At 39.5% G+C, this 17,793-nt stretch overlaps 2 protein-coding genes across 2 annotated transcripts in view; one reads left to right on the forward strand and one right to left on the reverse strand.

The window, feature by feature from the left end:
* The window catches only part of TPR (translocated promoter region, nuclear basket protein), a 63,724-nt gene extending 63,426 nt beyond the window's left edge, over nucleotides 1–298 (forward strand). Inside the window, exon 52 of the mRNA XM_005893108.3 lies at nucleotides 100–298. Within this exon, the coding sequence (XP_005893170.1) occupies nucleotides 100–155 (56 nt within the window). The 3' untranslated portion in view covers nucleotides 156–298. The remainder of the gene's footprint in view (nucleotides 1–99) is intronic.
* Nucleotides 213–17,068, reverse strand: PRG4 (proteoglycan 4). The gene is given in 16 exon segments (XM_070384780.1): nucleotides 213–451; nucleotides 1,175–1,300; nucleotides 1,738–1,935; nucleotides 2,362–2,518; nucleotides 2,787–2,844; nucleotides 2,846–2,921; nucleotides 3,578–3,655; nucleotides 4,221–5,406; nucleotides 5,408–5,910; nucleotides 6,006–7,388; nucleotides 8,729–8,851; nucleotides 9,359–9,508; nucleotides 11,976–12,095; nucleotides 13,672–13,794; nucleotides 16,245–16,343; nucleotides 16,932–17,068. Coding segments are annotated over 15 exon segments (4,452 nt in total). The 5' UTR covers nucleotides 16,318–16,343; nucleotides 16,932–17,068; the 3' UTR covers nucleotides 213–353.
* Nucleotides 17,069–17,793: the final 725 nt, after the last annotated feature.

Genomic DNA, 17,793 nt, shown 5'->3' on the forward strand with positions numbered 1-17,793 from the left:
AAGTGAATACTCTAGTTTTAAGCTAACTTCTTAAAATACTCTAGTTTGAGCTAACTTTTTGAAGGATGCATTCAGTTTTATTCTTTTTTTCTCTTATAGGTGTGAGCCATGCAATGGGAGGGAGAGGAGGAATAAATAGAGGAAATATTAATTAAATGTTCTGTAAACTATAATAACTGTGAATAAGATTGTCAGATCTGTTTTAGTGTAATGACTGTCGAGTTTAAAAACATTTTTGTATTTAAGTTGGTGTGCTTATCTCAACGTTCTTTATTAATAAAATGTATTTCAGTGTCAACGTTTATCATTCGTTTCTTCATTTTAATTAGTTGGTTCTTCCTTCGCCCATCAGTCTAAGGACAGTTGTACCAGGTATTGGATAAGGTCTGCCCAGAACGAGTAGTAATGGCTCTTGCTGTCCTACTTGGCACGTCGATGTTATAGTATTGATCTAAAAAGAGGAAGGATCACTTTTTCAATTAAAAAGAAAATAAAACACTTAAAAGTAGTTTCTATTTATTATTATGCTGAAAGAGAGTATTTATCATTTTAATATAAGAAATGTATTAATTTCAACTTTCTGACAAAAAGAAAACCCGCTGCCTAGGCAGACTGACCTTTCACCATCTTTGATTTAAATTATATTTAATTCTGCTTTTTCAGTGTAAGAATTTGAGAAAACCAAGTTAGTTTAAAAAATGATGATTCGTTTGAATTTTATTCTTTAAATACATACTGATGTCATTTATATAGGCAGAATAGCTCATATTTTCATGACTTTTTCAAAGAAAAATACCCCAGGTAATATAATTAATAAAATTAGTTTCTCAGGAACTTCTTTCTGATCTTACAGACTGTGTAATTATATAAATCAATATAACTTTATAGTAAGTAAGGCCTCTATTAAATGCCACTGATAATAAAAGTAAAATATTATTTTCATTAGTTTTAACTCAGTTTAGTGGATGTTTTATTATACTAGGCTTTAATCTCATGAAGGATAGGGCAGAAATGAATTGTAATCCATTCAGTTTAATTGAAAATAAACCAATAATCTAAGCTTTCTCTTCAGAATAATTAGAGTAAGTGATAGAATTTAACTTCTCACCTTTAGTCACCATTGAACACTTGGTTTTGCTTTGATTTTATTCATGTTTCAGAGATAATAACTTACCTTTAGAAAGGGCATAGTAATCATAGCCATCGGGTTTTCTGATGTTGGGCAGTGATATTGCTGAAGTAACCACATTTGGAAGTCCTCTCCACAGTGTACTCACTTTAACTTCATTATGGAGGAAACCTGTAGATGACATTTTAAATGTATTAGATTGAACGGCAATGTACTGTATTGGAAAGAGCAGTTGTTGAGTCAGACAGACATGGGTTTTAACCTTAGTTTGGGAGTAGCTCTCTTACCTTGGGTGAGTTAACTTCGATGCCTCAACTTTTGCTGGCTCTTATATGATACAAATATCTACCTTTTAGGACTATTTTGAGGGTTATAGATTTGAGCTTAATGTTCTTAGTGGTATTTATTATAATTAATAAGCCTGAATAAATTGTCTTATCCACAAAGAAAAATACGGTATTGATCTTTGGTCATTCATTGAGGCAAATTGATGTTTTACATTAATAAGCTTAAAGTATTAGGGTTATTTGGTCAGAATTTATATTTAATAATCGATGCTATATTACATCTACTTCATGTGTAAGAATTAACACAGTAAAAAATACTACCTTTGTCTTGATAAGGGACTCTGACGGGTGTGTAGTGAATCCTGATGGTGTGTACTTGAGAAGGTCCTATAGCACGTTCAAATCGACGTCTCCTAACCTGTGCTGTTTCTCCATACACAGAATAGTTTATCGCAGGCCTTCTTCCAGTACACTTTTGGGTGGGTTCCTGTTTGTAAGTGTATTGCTGAACGCTGCCACCTATGATGAATTAGAAAATCACATATAATATGAAAATTAATTTAAATGCCCAAAAGAGGTGGAAAAGAGCTTTTTACAAGGTAGAGGAAACAATGGATGTTTTTTATACAGTATAGTCCAGACATTAATAATGGTTATTAGTCATAAAGCCAACACACTGCATAGTTATATATTTAGCTTTGTTTGAAAATAAATAACATTCTTTATGTAAATGTCCTAAAAACTCATGAAATTGTGATTTGAATGTTAAGAAAGCAAAATACTTCTTACTGCCCTTAATTTATTTTTAATTGAAAATATTTGATTTTAGACATTAAAGATATTTGTTGACAGTAATCCCAGTAATAAATGAAAATATTGAATGAAATTTTCCTGTCAGATCTCTCCTTAAGAGTTTTTTAGTTTTGTTAATTATGTGACACATACCTCTCTTGAAAAAATACACGGATTCAGGTCTGCTCTTGTACTGAGCTATTGAGAGGGCTGCCACTATTTTTCCATTCAGTCCTCCAAATCCTTTGGAAATTAGTTTGGGATATCCTGCATCTTTTATATCATTGGTGAAACGCCAGTACTGAGAACCCTGATAATTAAAAAGAGGAAATGATGTGAACAGCTTTTTAAAAAGGTTATAAAGCGAGTAGGGGAAGATTAGAAACTCATTATTAGATTTAAGCATTGGGAGAGTTTTACCTTAGTGAATAATTTGACAGGGTTACAAATTAACTTTTTATCAAATTTTAGTGGTAGTTTAAGTATGGAGACCTTTTGAAATGGAAGTTGAACTGATTTATGTTTTCATAATAAAAAGTAACTGTTTGCTGATTTCTCTCACAAACCATTTTTCTTACCTTAAAGAAGAAAGTTTTTCCTTCACAGTTGCATCTAGTAAAAACAGTATCAATGGGGAGGAATGCCCCAAACTTCAGTAATTCTCCGAGGTGGAGGTGGTGGAGTAAATGGAGTCAGCATCCAGAAATAATGACCTAAAATTGAAAGTGGTCATCAGCCTACAAGCTGAATGAAGACTGAAACCTACCCCAGAAGAAATCAAAATCAAATCTTTTAAAAATAGTTTATCATAAACAGATGGAATGTGTTGACAAGCATTCTGTGATGGTTAGTCAGAATTGTGAGTACCAAATGCAGGCGACAGTATTTGAACATTTCTGAGAATAGATGTTTCTCAAGTCTGAAATTTAGCATGACAAAATTTTTAGTTTCCCAGTTTCTCTAGAAAGGGCCTTCTAGCTTTGATTTACAGAAAGTCATTTAATCTCTCAATTTATTTATCTGTTAGAATTAAGTAGTTATATATATATAACTACTATATATATATATATATATAAAGTAGTTATATATATATATATATATATAAGCCCACTGGAGCCTGGTGGGCTACAGTCCATGGGATTGCAAAGAGTCAAACACAACTGAGCAACTAACATACTTTCACTATGTCTAACTTTTTTAATCCAATACTTTAGTATTTACCCTCAAGTCCTTATAATAATTATGTGAGGTAAGTTTATCAGGTTTCCCTCCAGGAAGCTCAATTCACATTTGTACTCTCCCATGACTCGTTCTCATGAATACCAAGAACAAAACAAGGAGCAGAAAAAGAAATGTGTACAAAACTTACCTCGAAATGCAACTAATGTCCCATTACGCAAAGTAGTCAGTCCATCTACTGGCCTACCGTTGCATAGATTAGTTTCATCTGAAACAAATTAACACAAATTAAGCCAACATAAAAATGAGAAGAGGGTTCCGCTCTTTTCAAATCTTCCCATTAGGTTCTCTTTCCTCTGTTCACCCTTTCCTAAGCTCTTGAAGAGTACGTGTTTGAGGTACATGTATTTCAGAGGTTAAAAAAAGTGATACTGTTCATAGTTTTACTTAAAGGTGATATTACTCAAAAAAGTATATAAACATATATTATGAACTGGAATGGATCAGGGTACCTGATCTTCATGTAAATTTGACTTTACTTCATGTAAAGTCTCAATGTGAAATTTTGTTTCTTAGTTCTGATTGCCCTGTGGAATTGGTTTGGCAAAAAATATTGCAGATTCTTGTAACCCTAGGTTATTATTTGATTTTCCAAACACCAAATAAACTTATTTGATTACTCCTCTGCTTACCTGTAGAGAAGATGTAAAATTTCACAAGTTAAGTTCAGGGTTCTAAATATATATCAGTAGACTAATACTAAATCAGGGCATCTGGTTCAGAAAGATTTAACATTGCCAATTTTAAACATGAAAGTAACTGATTGATATTACCTGAAAACATGGGGTTGATGCCGAAGCCTTGACTGGGTCCTCTCACTATGATTTCAGTGCCTGGAATCACTATAGGAGTTAGCACAGGGGGCCTGAAAATCATATGAGGTTTTTCTCCTTCAGCAGCATCTCCATCTTCATTCTCTGGGTTTACGTCAATTATTTCTGAGTTGGGGGTTGGGGTAGGCCTGATGGTGGTTTGGAGCATGGCTTCTGGTAAAGAGGTAGGAGTCGGTTCAGGCAATGCTGATGTCGTCGTCTTTGGGGGAGTTGGCGTAGTCTTTGGTTTTCTCACTCTAGGTGTTCTTGGCTTTTTGGTCGAAGTGGGCTTTTTGGGTGCTTTGGTTGGTTTCTGCGGTTTAGGAGTTGTCACTTGAGAATTAGTAGCTCTGCCTTTTGGTACAGCTGTGGTTTTTTCAGGTTTGTTCTTAGTCTTTTCGGTCGTCTTCTTTGTTGCAGTCATTACTTTAGGTGCAAGAGTTGCTTTAGGAGTAATTTTGGATGACGTGGTATCTTTGGTTGTGGTAGATGTTACATCTGTGGTTGTACTTGGTATTTTCGATTCAGTAGTCTTTTCTGTTTTAGTTGCTGCCTCTGTTATAATCTTAGCTACAGCTGTTGTAATTTCAGGTGTAGAATATATGTGTTTTTCTGTGGACTTGTCTTTAACTGTTGTAGTTATTTCAGGTTTGTTCACTTTAGGACCCTTGATTGTGGGTACTGCAGGTTCCTTGGGACTGTTTTCAAGAGCCTTTGGTGTGGGTTCTATAGGAGGTTGAGGAGTTGATTCAGCAGGGCTCTTCAGAGTAGTGGAAGGCTCCACGGTGGTAGTTGAAGTAGAGGCCTCTGAGGTGGTTGGAGCAGGGATATCAGGAGAACTTGGAGCAAGTGTCTCAGGAGAATTTGGAGTGGGCTCCTTGGGTTCAGCAGGAGCTGGCTCCTTGGGATCGGCGGGAGCAGGCTCCTTGGGGTCGGCGGGAGCAGGCTCCTTGGGGGTGGTGGGAGCAGGCTTCTTGGGGGTGGTAGTGGGAGCAGGCTCCTTGGTGGTGGTAGTGGGTTCAGGCTCCTTGGGGCTGGTGGGAGCAGGCTCCTTGGGGCTGGTGGGTGCAGGCTCCTTGGGGCTGGTGGGTGCAGGCTCCTTGGGGCTGGTGGGAGCAGGCTCCTTGGGGCTGGTGGGGCAGGCTCCTTGGGGTGGTGGGTGCAGGCTCCTTGGGGCTGGTGGGTGCAGGCTCCTTGGGGCTGGTGGGTGCAGGCTCCTTGGGGCTGGTGGGTGCAGGCTCCTTGGGGCTGGTGGGTGCAGGCTCCTTGGGGCTGGTGGGTGCAGGCTCCTTGGTGGTGGGTGCAGGCTCCTTGGGGCTGGTGGGTGCAGGCTCCTTGGGGCTGGTGGGAGCAGGCTCCTTGGGGCTGGTGGGTGCAGGCTCCTTGGGGCTGGTGGGTGCAGGCTCCTTGGGGCTGGTGGGTGCAGGCTCCTTGGGGCTGGTGGGTGCCGGCTCCTTGGGGCTGGTGGGAGCCGGCTCCTTGGGGCTGGTGGGTGCAGGCTCCTTGGGGCTGGTGGGAGCAGGCTCCTTGGGGCTGGTGGGTGCAGGCTCCTTGGGGCTGGTGGGAGCAGGCTCCTTGGGGCTGGTGGGAGCAGGCTCCTTGGGGCTGGTGGGAGCAGGCTCCTTGGGGCTGGTGGGTGCAGGCTCCTTGGGGCTGGTGGGTGCAGGCTCCTTGGTGGTGGTAGTGGGTGCAGGCTCCTTGGTGGTGGGTTCAGGCTCCTTGGTGGTGGGTGCAGGCTCCTTGGGGTGGTGGTGGGAGCAGGCTCCTTGGGGGTGGTGGGAGCAGGCTCCTTGGGGGTGGTGGGAGCAGGCTCCTTGGGGGTGGTAGGAGCAGGCTGCTTGGGGGTGGTGGGTTCAGGCTCCTTGGTGGTGGGTGCAGGCTCCTTAGGGGTGGGAGCAGGCTCCTTGGGGGTGGTGAGTGCAGGCTCCTTGGTGGTGGGTGCAGGCTCCTTGGTGGTGGGTGCAGGCTCCTTGGGGGTGGGTGCAGGCTCCTTGGTGGTGAGTGCAGGCTCCTTGGTGGTGGGTGCAGGCTCCTTGGGGGTGGTGAGTGCAGGCTCCTTGGTGGTGGGTTCAGGCTCCTTGGTGGTGGGTGCAGTCTCCTTAGGGGTGGTGGGTGCAGGCTCCTTGGGGGTGGTGGGAGCAGGCTGCTTGGGGGTGTTGGGTTCAGGCTCCTTGGTGGTGGGTGCAGTCTCCTTAGGGGTGGTGGGTGCAGGCTCCTTGGGGGTGGTGGGAGCAGGCTGCTTGGGGGTGGTGGGTTCAGGCTCCTTGGTGGTGGGTTCAGGCTCCTTGGCGGTGGGTTCAGGCTCCTTGGTGGTGGGTGCAGTCTCCTTAGGGGTGGTGGGTGCAGGCTCCTTGGGGGTGGTGGGAGCAGGCTGCTTGGGGGTGTTGGGTTCAGGCTCCTTGGTGGTGGGTGCAGTCTCCTTAGGGGTGGTGGGTGCAGGCTCCTTGGGGGTGGTGGGAGCAGGCTCCTTGGGGCTGGTGGGTGCAGGCTCCTTGGGGCTGGTGGGTGCAGGCTCCTTGGTGGTGGTAGTGGGTGCAGGCTCCTTGGTGGTGGGTTCAGGCTCCTTGGTGGTGGGTGCAGGCTCCTTGGGGGTGGTGGTGGGAGCAGGCTCCTTGGGGGTGGTGGGAGCAGGCTCCTTGGTGGTGGTGAGAGCAGGCTCCTTGGTGGTGGGAGCAGGCTCCTTGGGGGTGGTGGGTGTAGGGGATCTGGTTATAGTTTCAGCTTTGGGTGTAGATATAGCAGGAACTTCAGGTGTGGGTGCAAGACCTTTAGTAGATGTATTCTCTGCAGTTCGTGTCTCTTTAGCTGAAGTTGTCTTCTCTTTTGCGCTAGTGGAAGTCTGTTTATTTGTTGTAGAAGTCTCTTTAGTTTCAACTGTTGTCTCTCTGTTGACTGTCGAAGGTATCTCTTTAGTTGTATCAGAATTAGGTGGAAGACTGGGCTTAGGAAGTGTTGGTTTTACTGTTGTAATCTTGGGAGTTGTGGTAACTTTATTACGTTGTGTGGTGGGAATGTTAGGAGTTGGGGTGAGCTTGAAATCACCATTATCCAGTCCACTTCCATCTTCATCTATAACTGGTGGTTCTGGGGTAGGTTTATTTTTAGGAGTTCTTTTCTTCTTATCTTTTACTAGAGAAAAAAAAATATCATTTTATTTTTGTGACATAAAGATGCCATGCTTATCATTGACTGGCTGTGTGTGTCTAGGCAAATGGCTAATCTCTAACATGTCTATTGATTTACTGTAAAATGGTAAATACTATTTTACTGGACTATTTTAGGGAATGAGTGAGATAAGGGATGAAAAATATAAAACTCAATACAATTAATACATGGAGGCAAGTGGCAACTTGGAAATTGTTAATATGATCAATAACACTAATTCAACTCTCATAGCAATGTTCTTTGCCCTCCCTTTCTTAGCTCTTCTTATTCCTTATTGCTCATTGCCCCTTTACTAGAAACCTAGTTCCAGTAGATCCACTGAACCAATTGCCTCAGAAACCTCTATAACTGCATCCGAGGAATCTGTTCCAGTCACCCCCAAGCTTCCAGCTTGGCCCTGCTTCCATGCACATGGCTTTGAACGTCCTTCTTTTCTCTGTCTGTCTAAACTCAGCAGTCTCAGGGGATTCAGAGAGGGAGATTAGGATACCATGGCAGGAAAAGGACCCTATTTAACAGGACTTCCCATAGCAGCCACCCCACAGGTGAACCACAGAGCCCAAGAGGCACATCACTTAGATGAGTTCTGCTTATCAAACAATTCTATTAATGCTCAGAGATTAAATATCTTGCTATTCAGCTAGAAAGAAGGCTTCAGGGGAAATAACCACCCAGGAAATAGAATTCTTCAAAACTCCAGTATCCAAAATCTGCCATTTCCTGGAGAATGAGAATATATTTTAGAAATTCAGGAAATAATTTTTAAAAAGCAGAATAAACAAAATTTCTCTTTAGGAGGTAATCGCCAATTCGGTAGTATGTCCTTTACTACAGAAAAATCAGATATGACATAATTAGAAAAATAATAAAGAAGATCCATAAAATGTGAATAAGAATAATATTGCCTTTCAGCAGTATATGAGAATTTAATGGATTAAAGTTTCAAAATACTTAAGGAAGAATATAAATGTTCTTTATAGGGAAGGAGAAATGAAACCGCAAGATAGAGAAATGCCATCAGGTAGAGGGGAACTGAAATAGAAAACCATTAGTAATCATCTCTGATGCCATCCTATGGTTCTACAGTTGCTGCTCTCGTCGTCTTTGGCTTTACAGAGTGGTGTCTTAGCTGCTTGGCTCTAATTTCCTATAAGAAATTTTCATGAATATCTTTTAATATTTATGAAGTTACACCCCCCTTAATATTGAAATGTCCTCAAATCATTCTCCCACACACGTTACTTTTAGATAATTATTGTTCACATGGCATTGATATAGTCATTGATCTTTATCAATGCTCAAACCTTTGGGTTTCTTCTTTAATTCTCTATTAGCAGCTGAATTTTTGGAAGACTTGATTTTCCGAATAGTTGAAGAGGAAGAGGAAGAGGAGGAGGAAGACTCTTGATTTTCAGAAACAGAATGTTCTATAAATCAAATAAAAAAGTTGATCACACCAACTGTGATTTAAAGCAAAAAAGAACTGCCAGTCCAAATACAACAAAAAATGCTGTTTATTGATCTACACATGTCATATTCTGCTTTTGTTTTATCAGTAAAATGAGCAACTGCTCTTATAAATGTCAGTTAAAAGCAAGGCACCTGATCTTGTCACAGATACTAGAGTATAACTATTCAATATATAACTTTCACTAACTTTCTTATATCCCACAGAATCAAATCGTTCTACAAAGAAAATCATGGACTCTTTTTTTAAAACAGTAAGTCTTGTTTCTTCTGATTATTTTAATCTAGTCCTGTACAGTTTGGTAAATAAGAAAAATAACTTTGGCTTGAACTTTGACTTAAAAAGTGTGATGAGCCTTTCATGACTCAGAAGATCACCTTATTCTATGAAGAGTTCATAGAAGTAGTCCAGCTACAGGTTGTTTCATCTTAGAAACAACCTTTGGTTACGTCTGTCATCTTCCTACCTTCTGTTATTTCCTCTGATTCTATAACTTTCTTAGTCTTCTTCTTGTTTGGTGATTTGGGTGAACGTTTGGTTGTTGACTTGATGGTCTGAGATGCTCCTGGAGGTGGAGGTGCAGTCTTTGGAGGAGGTGGTGTTGTGGGGTTATGCACTGAGGCCAAGCAAGACAGGTCGGTTAACATCTTGTTCACATTCATCAGCAACTCTTAACTGTGAAAGGCACAGATGCCATCTGGCTTCAAGAGTAGATGCTGCTGAAAACCAGTGCAGGCAAGCTCTCAGCCCAGCACTAACTACTCCAAACTAATGAATTCTGAGAATGCATTGCTATTAAAAAAAAAAAAATCTATTCTCAAATCACTGTAAGTTATGACTTGGAGCAAAGGCTCAGGAATCAGAAGACCTGAATTCCAGTTCTAGACCTGCAAGGCTCTGCTGTTGACCTTGGGCAAATGGGCAAGCCCTCTTGAATCACCCTGCCTGCAAACTGACATGTTTTTTCCTAGATGATTTCCAGAGGTGTTTGCCTGCCTAAAAAATGCTTAACTCTACATGCTGCATCCTTTATGCCAGTCTTCTGTGATATAAAAATAATCCCTGCATGTGGTTGACAGATATGCTCTCAAGAAGAAAAATATAAAAATTACATTTTCCTGTTGTCATATTCATTTAAATCAAATGATACCAATTTACCTTTTTTTTTAATTACAAAAGTTCTATATTAATATTTACCCCTGGAAGAATTTCACACTTTCATATCATGCTTTCCTCAAAATGCATTGCCCTTCTCCAAGATAAAATAGCTTAATGGTTTGGCATGTATCATTTTAACCTTTTATTGCCCCTACTCTTTGCCCCTTCTCATGCCTAGAAGAGAAGACATGGAACATGTTTTGATCATTAGGAACCAGAAGAAAAGAAGAGGGACTTCTGAAAGATAAGAAAGCAGAGAACAGGGAGAGAGGAGGCCCCCTGCATGGAGGAGAGTGGTGATGAATCCTGCTACTCTTACCGAACTTCTCCTCCAAACTGTTTGTAATTTCCATGAACTGACCACCATAATGTTCCCGCTTTCTCCTCCCATCCCACAAAAATGCCAGGTACCACAACTTGAGAAAAAGTTTTTTCACATTCTAACGATCTTGAGCAAACTATGTAACCTCTTGGACTGTTTTCTCATCCACATTCAGAGGTGCTTGACTGCTTCAGTTCTCGAACTGTTAGGACTTTGGGACATATAGATGCTTATAAGCAGTATCTATAGCAATCTTAAAATGACTAAATGGTGAGTTGCAAGATAGTTTGGGTGTTTTTTTGTTTTGTTTTGTTTTGTTTTAAGAAAATGTTGAAGCTCTAATTTATGCTTCTATTTTCATTTAGACCCTGACCATCTCTGAATTCTGTGAATGAAGCACTACCTTCATCAATTTTTTTTTCATTGAGTTTTACATACACCTCAAGTAATCTGACCCGCCCCTGGTGGCATAAACTATTACCTTTATTAATATGGTTCTCTCAATGATTGATCATTCTCTAATCATCTTCCCTCCCGATCCATCCTCTGCCCAAAATAAATTCTTAGTTTTTTGTCTCACAGCCAAAACAATTATCAGAGTGATGAGTGAATAAGAAGGTCATCTCATAGGTCCATCTAAAAGCTGCAGGAACTCTGCACTTGGAGATTTTAATTACAAGGGTGTTGTCTCCGTTGTTTTTGGAATGCTTTCCAATGAAAACATTGAAGAGTTAAGAAATGTTCCTCCACTATGCTGATTAATAGTTTTCCACCCTATTTCTTCACTGTTTGAAAGAAGCAGAAGATGCAACCTTGTTTAAATAAAATGATAAGATTATGCAAGCAGTACTTATTTTCACTTTTACCCTACAGATATTTTAACAGTTGGATTTGAGAGCAAACACTTGGTAAAAGAAAGGAATCAATTATTTAAATACATTTTCATAAATCTTTTTTCTTTTGGTAAATTTAGAGGGTTTTATTAAGCTCTCAGAGTACTCCTTCAGGACCTATAATCAGAGAAGAGGATTTTAAAATGGAACTACCTTTTTTTATTGACCCCTTCATATACAGGCATTTAGATAGAGACTATTGAGGAGACTGTAGAGAGGGGAGAGGAACACAGTAGACACTTAACTTCTTGGTTTGCTTATCAATTTAGTGCTTTAAACTGACTCCTAAATTTACTAGTTCAGAGAAGTAAATTCTGTCCTCAGATATACACTCAAGAACACCGAGAGCAAAAGCACAGATAGCTCAAAGCACAGTTGACTTTTTGAGGTCAGCACAATGGGATTAGACAAGAAATCATCAACTGAGCTGGATACTGTTGACTTAACCTGCAGTTGAACGGCACCTGGAAGAGAAAAGCACCGATACTCGGCCCCTATCTCTGTTACTCTTGTGCTCCTGGAACCTGGCTGAGCCAGGGAGTGATAGGAGGAAGCATTCCTTCTTTAATTCATCGCAGTGAAACAAAGAGCTTACACGTTAGTAAAATCAAGACCTGAGATGGACCATGTGTTAGACATTATCTGTGGTGCTAGGGTGGGTGCACACATCTGGCTGTTCTGAGAAGCACTGATGGTAATGGGATGCTTACCTGCTTCACAAAAAGTGCCATAATCGGAACAGCACTTGCCATACTTCTTGCAGTCTGAGTCGCAGTCACACTCCCTCCCTCTTGCAAAGGTTTCGAAGCAGCGGCCTTTACAGGAAAGCTCTACCCAGAGCAAAGCAAAACATGGGTTATTGGTTGTGCGATCCATCATGCCTATGTATTGATTAACCATTTCCACCTTATAGCTGACTAGAGCTTCAAAAGTGCATAGCTAAGTCTTCTTTGGAATTTGGGAAATGGTTGGTGTCCCAAATGAAGACAGCTGAAGTCAAGAAAGAAATCTGGAGGCTTAGGGAAAATTTTCTTGCCCTTCAAGGCTCCAAGAGACATCCCAATGCTGTCTGAGTCATTTCATGTATGGACAATGGAAAACTGAGAAATGTCTAAAGAGATAAGCATCCTTCATATGAATTCCCCCATCCTCTCCTCACACCATTACTTTCCAAATGGATTTTTTAATTGATCATACATATTCTATAACAATATATCCTAAAGAGTTGACTTAAATAGGTCACTGCTGCTGCTGCTGCTACTAAGTCGCTTCAGTTGTGTCCGACTCTGTGCGACCCCACAGATGGCAGCCCACCAGGCTCTGCTGTCCCTGGGATTCTCCAGGCAAGAACACTGGAGTGGGTTGCCATTTCCTTCTCCAATGCATGAAAGTGAAAAGTGAAAGGGAAGTCGCTCAGTCGTGTCCGACTCTTAGCGACCCCATGGACTGCAGCCCACCAGACTTCTCCATCCATGGGATTTTCCAGGCAAGAGTACTGGAGTGGGGTGCCATTGCCTTCTCTGAATAGGTCACTAGTTAGGCTCAAAAATTATTCAGAATGCACCTTTATTATGACAAACTGGCATGGTATAGAGCTCAAATATGTCAGCCCAATCCTTTGGTATGGACTATATAAGAGAAGTCTGCTTATTTTCCCCAAGAGCCTTGGTTAAAGCCACAGTGATTTACACAGACATATTTGAAATAATTACCTTACACAATAAATAAATTGTACAACAATATATTTACCAACTTCACATGCAAATTCAAAAGCAGACATAACTTTGAGCCACCTTAATAATTTTCATAAATATGAAATTTTTGCACATTAACAACAAAATGGTCCAAAATATGTTTAAGTGAAATATCATAATTCAAAATTACACCCTTTGGTTTTAACTGAAATTCATCATTAAATACTCATTATTAAACACTGTAAAGTACCTTTTTTTAGGTAACCTAGAAACATATTAATATCAAAAAGTCAAACAGTAAGCAAAATTATTTTATTTCCATGAACCTCTTTGATGAAGCTATTGAAGGGCTCCATCACTAAGTAATTACCTCTCTGGTTAACAGCAAAGAATTACTACTTTTACTTAATGACTCCTGAGTCACAATATTAAGTCTCTATTTAAAACAAGAGATGATACTTGGCAGTAGTCAATAGCCTTGTGCAAGTGACAGGTTTCCAGGTTCCCCTTACCCTCCCGCTATGGTCGCAGCTTTGACGTCATCCTCAGGCACAGCAGCACACTGCACAGCACACACATTTACGCAAGGGAAGGGAGAAAGGCGCTTCAGCACAAAGGTGTGAAACAGTCTGACAACAGCACTGCAAGGGGTGCAAGGGGACTCTCACAGGACATGAGCTTGACAAAGGAGACACCAGCTCTCAGGACTTACCCACAGTGCATTCCTTCTTGAAGTCAGGGCAGCACTCCATGTAGTGTTGACAGTTATAGTCACAGTTGCAGATGGCATCTCTAGAATACCCTTCCCCACATCTCCCTGCACAGCTTGATAAATCTAAAATCATACAATACTAGCATGAACATGGCCAAATGACTTTATATAAAGAAGAGGTCTAAGGAGAAGGACTAAGCCTCTTGGTGATGGAGAATTTTATCCATTGGAAAAGGTTGGGAATGATGGTTTGTGATGGGTCCCAGCGACCTTTGCTTCCTCCTAGGTGACCATGACCCTGCCTCTTTAGTCATTACTGGACTGAGAACATAAATACACCTTTGAAAACCAGGCTGAGCAATGGCTTTGCACAAAGAGAGTGCTCTTCCTGGGGGAGGGCTGGCAGCTACAGTTCTACTAATGCTGCCATTTCCTGAGGATCTCTGCACTGGTCACTGAGTCATACGTTATCTCTAACGCTTATGAAATGTTGCCAGGGGAGTTTCAGTAGTCTCTTTTTTAGAGATAAGAAAGCTGAAACTCAGAAATTTTAGGAACTTGCTCAAGGGCACCCAGTTAGTTAGTAGTTCCAGCATATATGTATTACAGGTCAGTGAACACCTATCAATCATTCATATCGACCTCTTTCACTCTTAGAAATATCCTGATTTGTATAACAAAGTGTATGGTCATCCTAAGTAAACAGCCCACCTAGAATTTGAACCCTCATATATCTGAATCCAAAACCCAAACTTTCCCCACCCAATCCCATCGCCTCTCATTCCTGATGATGCGTTTACAGCAAGCTGGCTATGCCAGCACGAATGTTCCTGTACTCCTGCTCCTTTCGCTGGTGGGATAACTGGGGTCTATACATGTGGGGAGAAGTCAGAGGCCTTCAACCACTGCTAAAGAGAGTACAAAATAGGTAATTCTTGAAAAGCATCTGAGCATGAATATAAAAATCATGAACAGAATTATTTTAGATAAAATAAAAGCATAATTATCCTTACATATATATATTTTTTAAATCATTTGGAAACACCATGAAAACCTCCCTGAGAAATAACCACAGAAATGTAACAACTGAATCCATCCATGGAATAGAGACTGGCAGGTGCAATGTTCTGAATCCACAGAGGGATGTTGAAGCACTGAAAAAATCTCAAAATAATGAATCCAGGAAAATTAAAGTCTTACTATGCAAGTAAAACAGTGAACATTAGGACAACTTTCAGAACTTTTTACATACATATGTGTACAATGCATACAAAAATGCATATCATATATAGTGTATGTATATAAATACATATATTATATATACGGAAAAAAGAACGGGAAGAGATTGAGAAGGCAAGAAAAGCAGACAAGACAACATCAAAAGGTTATTCTTTTACAACTAGCAGATTTCTGAAATAGGAAGTCAATTATTTTTATAGGAAATACTCATTTCCATAGATTTAATGAATGCCCTAGTTTAATTGATATTGATTTTAACAACTAGTTTTAAATTCATTTAATTAAAGGAGTAAAATTTGTGACCCACCAATAGTATTATGAAGGAGAAGTGACTTAGGAAATGCACCCGTGTTATGAACCTTGTAATATTATTCTGAGAGAGCAGAAGAGCTTGGAGACACCAGAGTACTCATCATTCCTGATTAAATATTTATATTTGCTCTCATGAGTTTTTCCACCTTACCTAAGTGATTCTGAAACTATGTCCACGCAGGCAGGTATCTCACATGCTCAGTTTATTTAATCATTTTACTGAAAGTGTCTACCTTACAAGAGTAATTTTGCCATAACAGTTATATACCTTGATTTTTCTTCTCTCATATTTTGCTTATCAAAGGAAAAAAAGGGAAACAAAATCCAAAGCTTGGTGTTATTGTTAAGTAATCTATTTTATGATGCTAGAGAATTCTGTTAAGGTGATTACACTGCACGTACCTTAACATTTTCTAAAAATGAATAATAAGAACTGTTCTTACAGGACTATTTTTGGAGGGCCGTGAATGGTTCAATGTTGTAAAATGACATCCACACCTGTGTAAATTCCTATCTGAATAGTCCTTGAAAGAAGGCACATTTTCAAGATTACTAAAATGCCCTTTGAAACATAAATATTCACTGTAGTGTATTTATATCAACATGATGCCAACATAAGCTATTGATAATTTATTTGATATAAAAGATTAGTTGAATTTCTTTGTAAACGTAGGAAAAAATCATATGCTGTTTAAATATTGTTCATTTCAGTTAATCTGATGATATATCATTCCAACATAATTTTATTGTGTGTCTTGTGTTTTTTAAACCTTTGGGAGAACCATAGAAACAATAAGTACAAAAACTACTCTATTGAAAAGCTCAAAACTTCTACAAAGATTTCATAATACAAAATGCTTATAAATATGCTACATAGTCTTTACCTACTTTTAAGGTTTTACTATACATTAAACTCAGACAAATATCATTTTTAGAAAGTTATTTCTTTTGTTGACCTAAAAGTCAGAACTGAACAATTAGCAATCTCTGTCAAATAAAAGTATTTTTGACAGTTAAGGTACCTTGAGAAGAAGCTTGCTGAATCAAGAAAACAGAAAACAGCAGCAAGTAAATGGGAAGTATTTTCCACTCCATGGCTGTTTTCAGGTACTGAGCCCTCGCTGAAAAGAAAATAAAAGTATTAGAAACGCCTCTTGGATCTCACCACTAATTTATGCTTGTATTACAGCATTTCAATAATTTCAAAATTCAATTTAATGATAAAAAAACTTTCCCATTCTTAAAGCAAGACTTTTAAAAATAACCAGCCTTAATTCATTGTAAATACTTGACCATTAGATTTAATCTTATACAGAAAAAAAAAAAATCATCAAATCACCATCTCAACCACGTTACTGACCATTTTAATACTTTAGAATCTCCCAAATAGAAAAAAAGACTTATCTTAAAACTCTATTCAAATTATAGCATGTTCTTAAAGTACAAGGTTTAAATCCTATATTGAAGGGAAAAAATAAGTAACCAGCTTTAGTAAAATTTAATTTAACAGTTATCATTCCAACATTCTCTTAACTCTCAGTATAAATTCATAAGCCTCCGGCAGGTGTATTGCATAAATGTGATTCTTTTCTAAACTCTCCAACTACTCTCCTTATAAATCTTTTCAAGCACCTTTAATAAACTTTTAATAAATCCTTATTGAATTGAAAACATATAACTCCATGAAGCAAGTTAACTGTGACACTTACCCGTAAAAGGAGAGGTGAATTTCTCCAATGTCCAATGCTCTTATATACCGGAGCAAATATGTTAGGATGAACCAATTAGTCCAAAGGTTAGACAGAATCAACAGTGACAACCTATGAAATCAAACTTTGCTCATTTATTGGAACAGGTCCCAGACAACCAGACTTAAGTAACATCTGGAAAACACTTCCGTTAATAAAAATGACTACTACAAATTTAGCTTTATTGGCCCAAACACACTTCTAATTTCTAAGTGAAGTGAACAAATTGTTCTGTGAGATGGTAAATTGCTTGGCAGGCTTTGACTAGTGCAACAACTTTAAAATAGTCAAATGCTGGTATCATTTCTTTTTTTTTCTTTTTCCAGTTAACCCAGCAAAGAGTGTTTTTGAAACTTTATCTAGTTTCAGCTTATGGCATAAGTTTTCTGAACTAATACATTCAAATGTTTAATTCTTTTCCTGAGTATTTTCATTTTCACTGAGCACAGAAAATATGCTTTCAGTTACCTATTAGGTGGATGATTTTCACTGTGGATTTTATATCTTCCTTTACTATGTAAAAACCTGCTTAAAAACTATATTGATGTCTCCCTTAACACCTTTATTTAAGCCCAGTAATGTTTGGAAAAGGTCTTTTTACTTATTCATGTAGCTTCCTTGTCACAGAGAAAATGTGAACCATCAGCCTCCCAGAGTTGGGTCAGCTAGCTCAAGGTTTTACCCGGTTTGATAGGAAATGTTCCTGTTCAAGGGCTTCCCAGGTGGCGCTAGTGGTAAAGAATACACATTCCAATGCAGGAGACTTCAGAGACATGGGTTCAATCCCTGGGTTGGAAAGATCCCCTGGAGAACGGAATGGCAA

This window comes from Bos mutus, chromosome 16, assembly GCF_027580195.1.
Source record: "Bos mutus isolate GX-2022 chromosome 16, NWIPB_WYAK_1.1, whole genome shotgun sequence".
NCBI classification, from domain to species: domain Eukaryota; kingdom Metazoa; phylum Chordata; class Mammalia; order Artiodactyla; family Bovidae; genus Bos; species Bos mutus.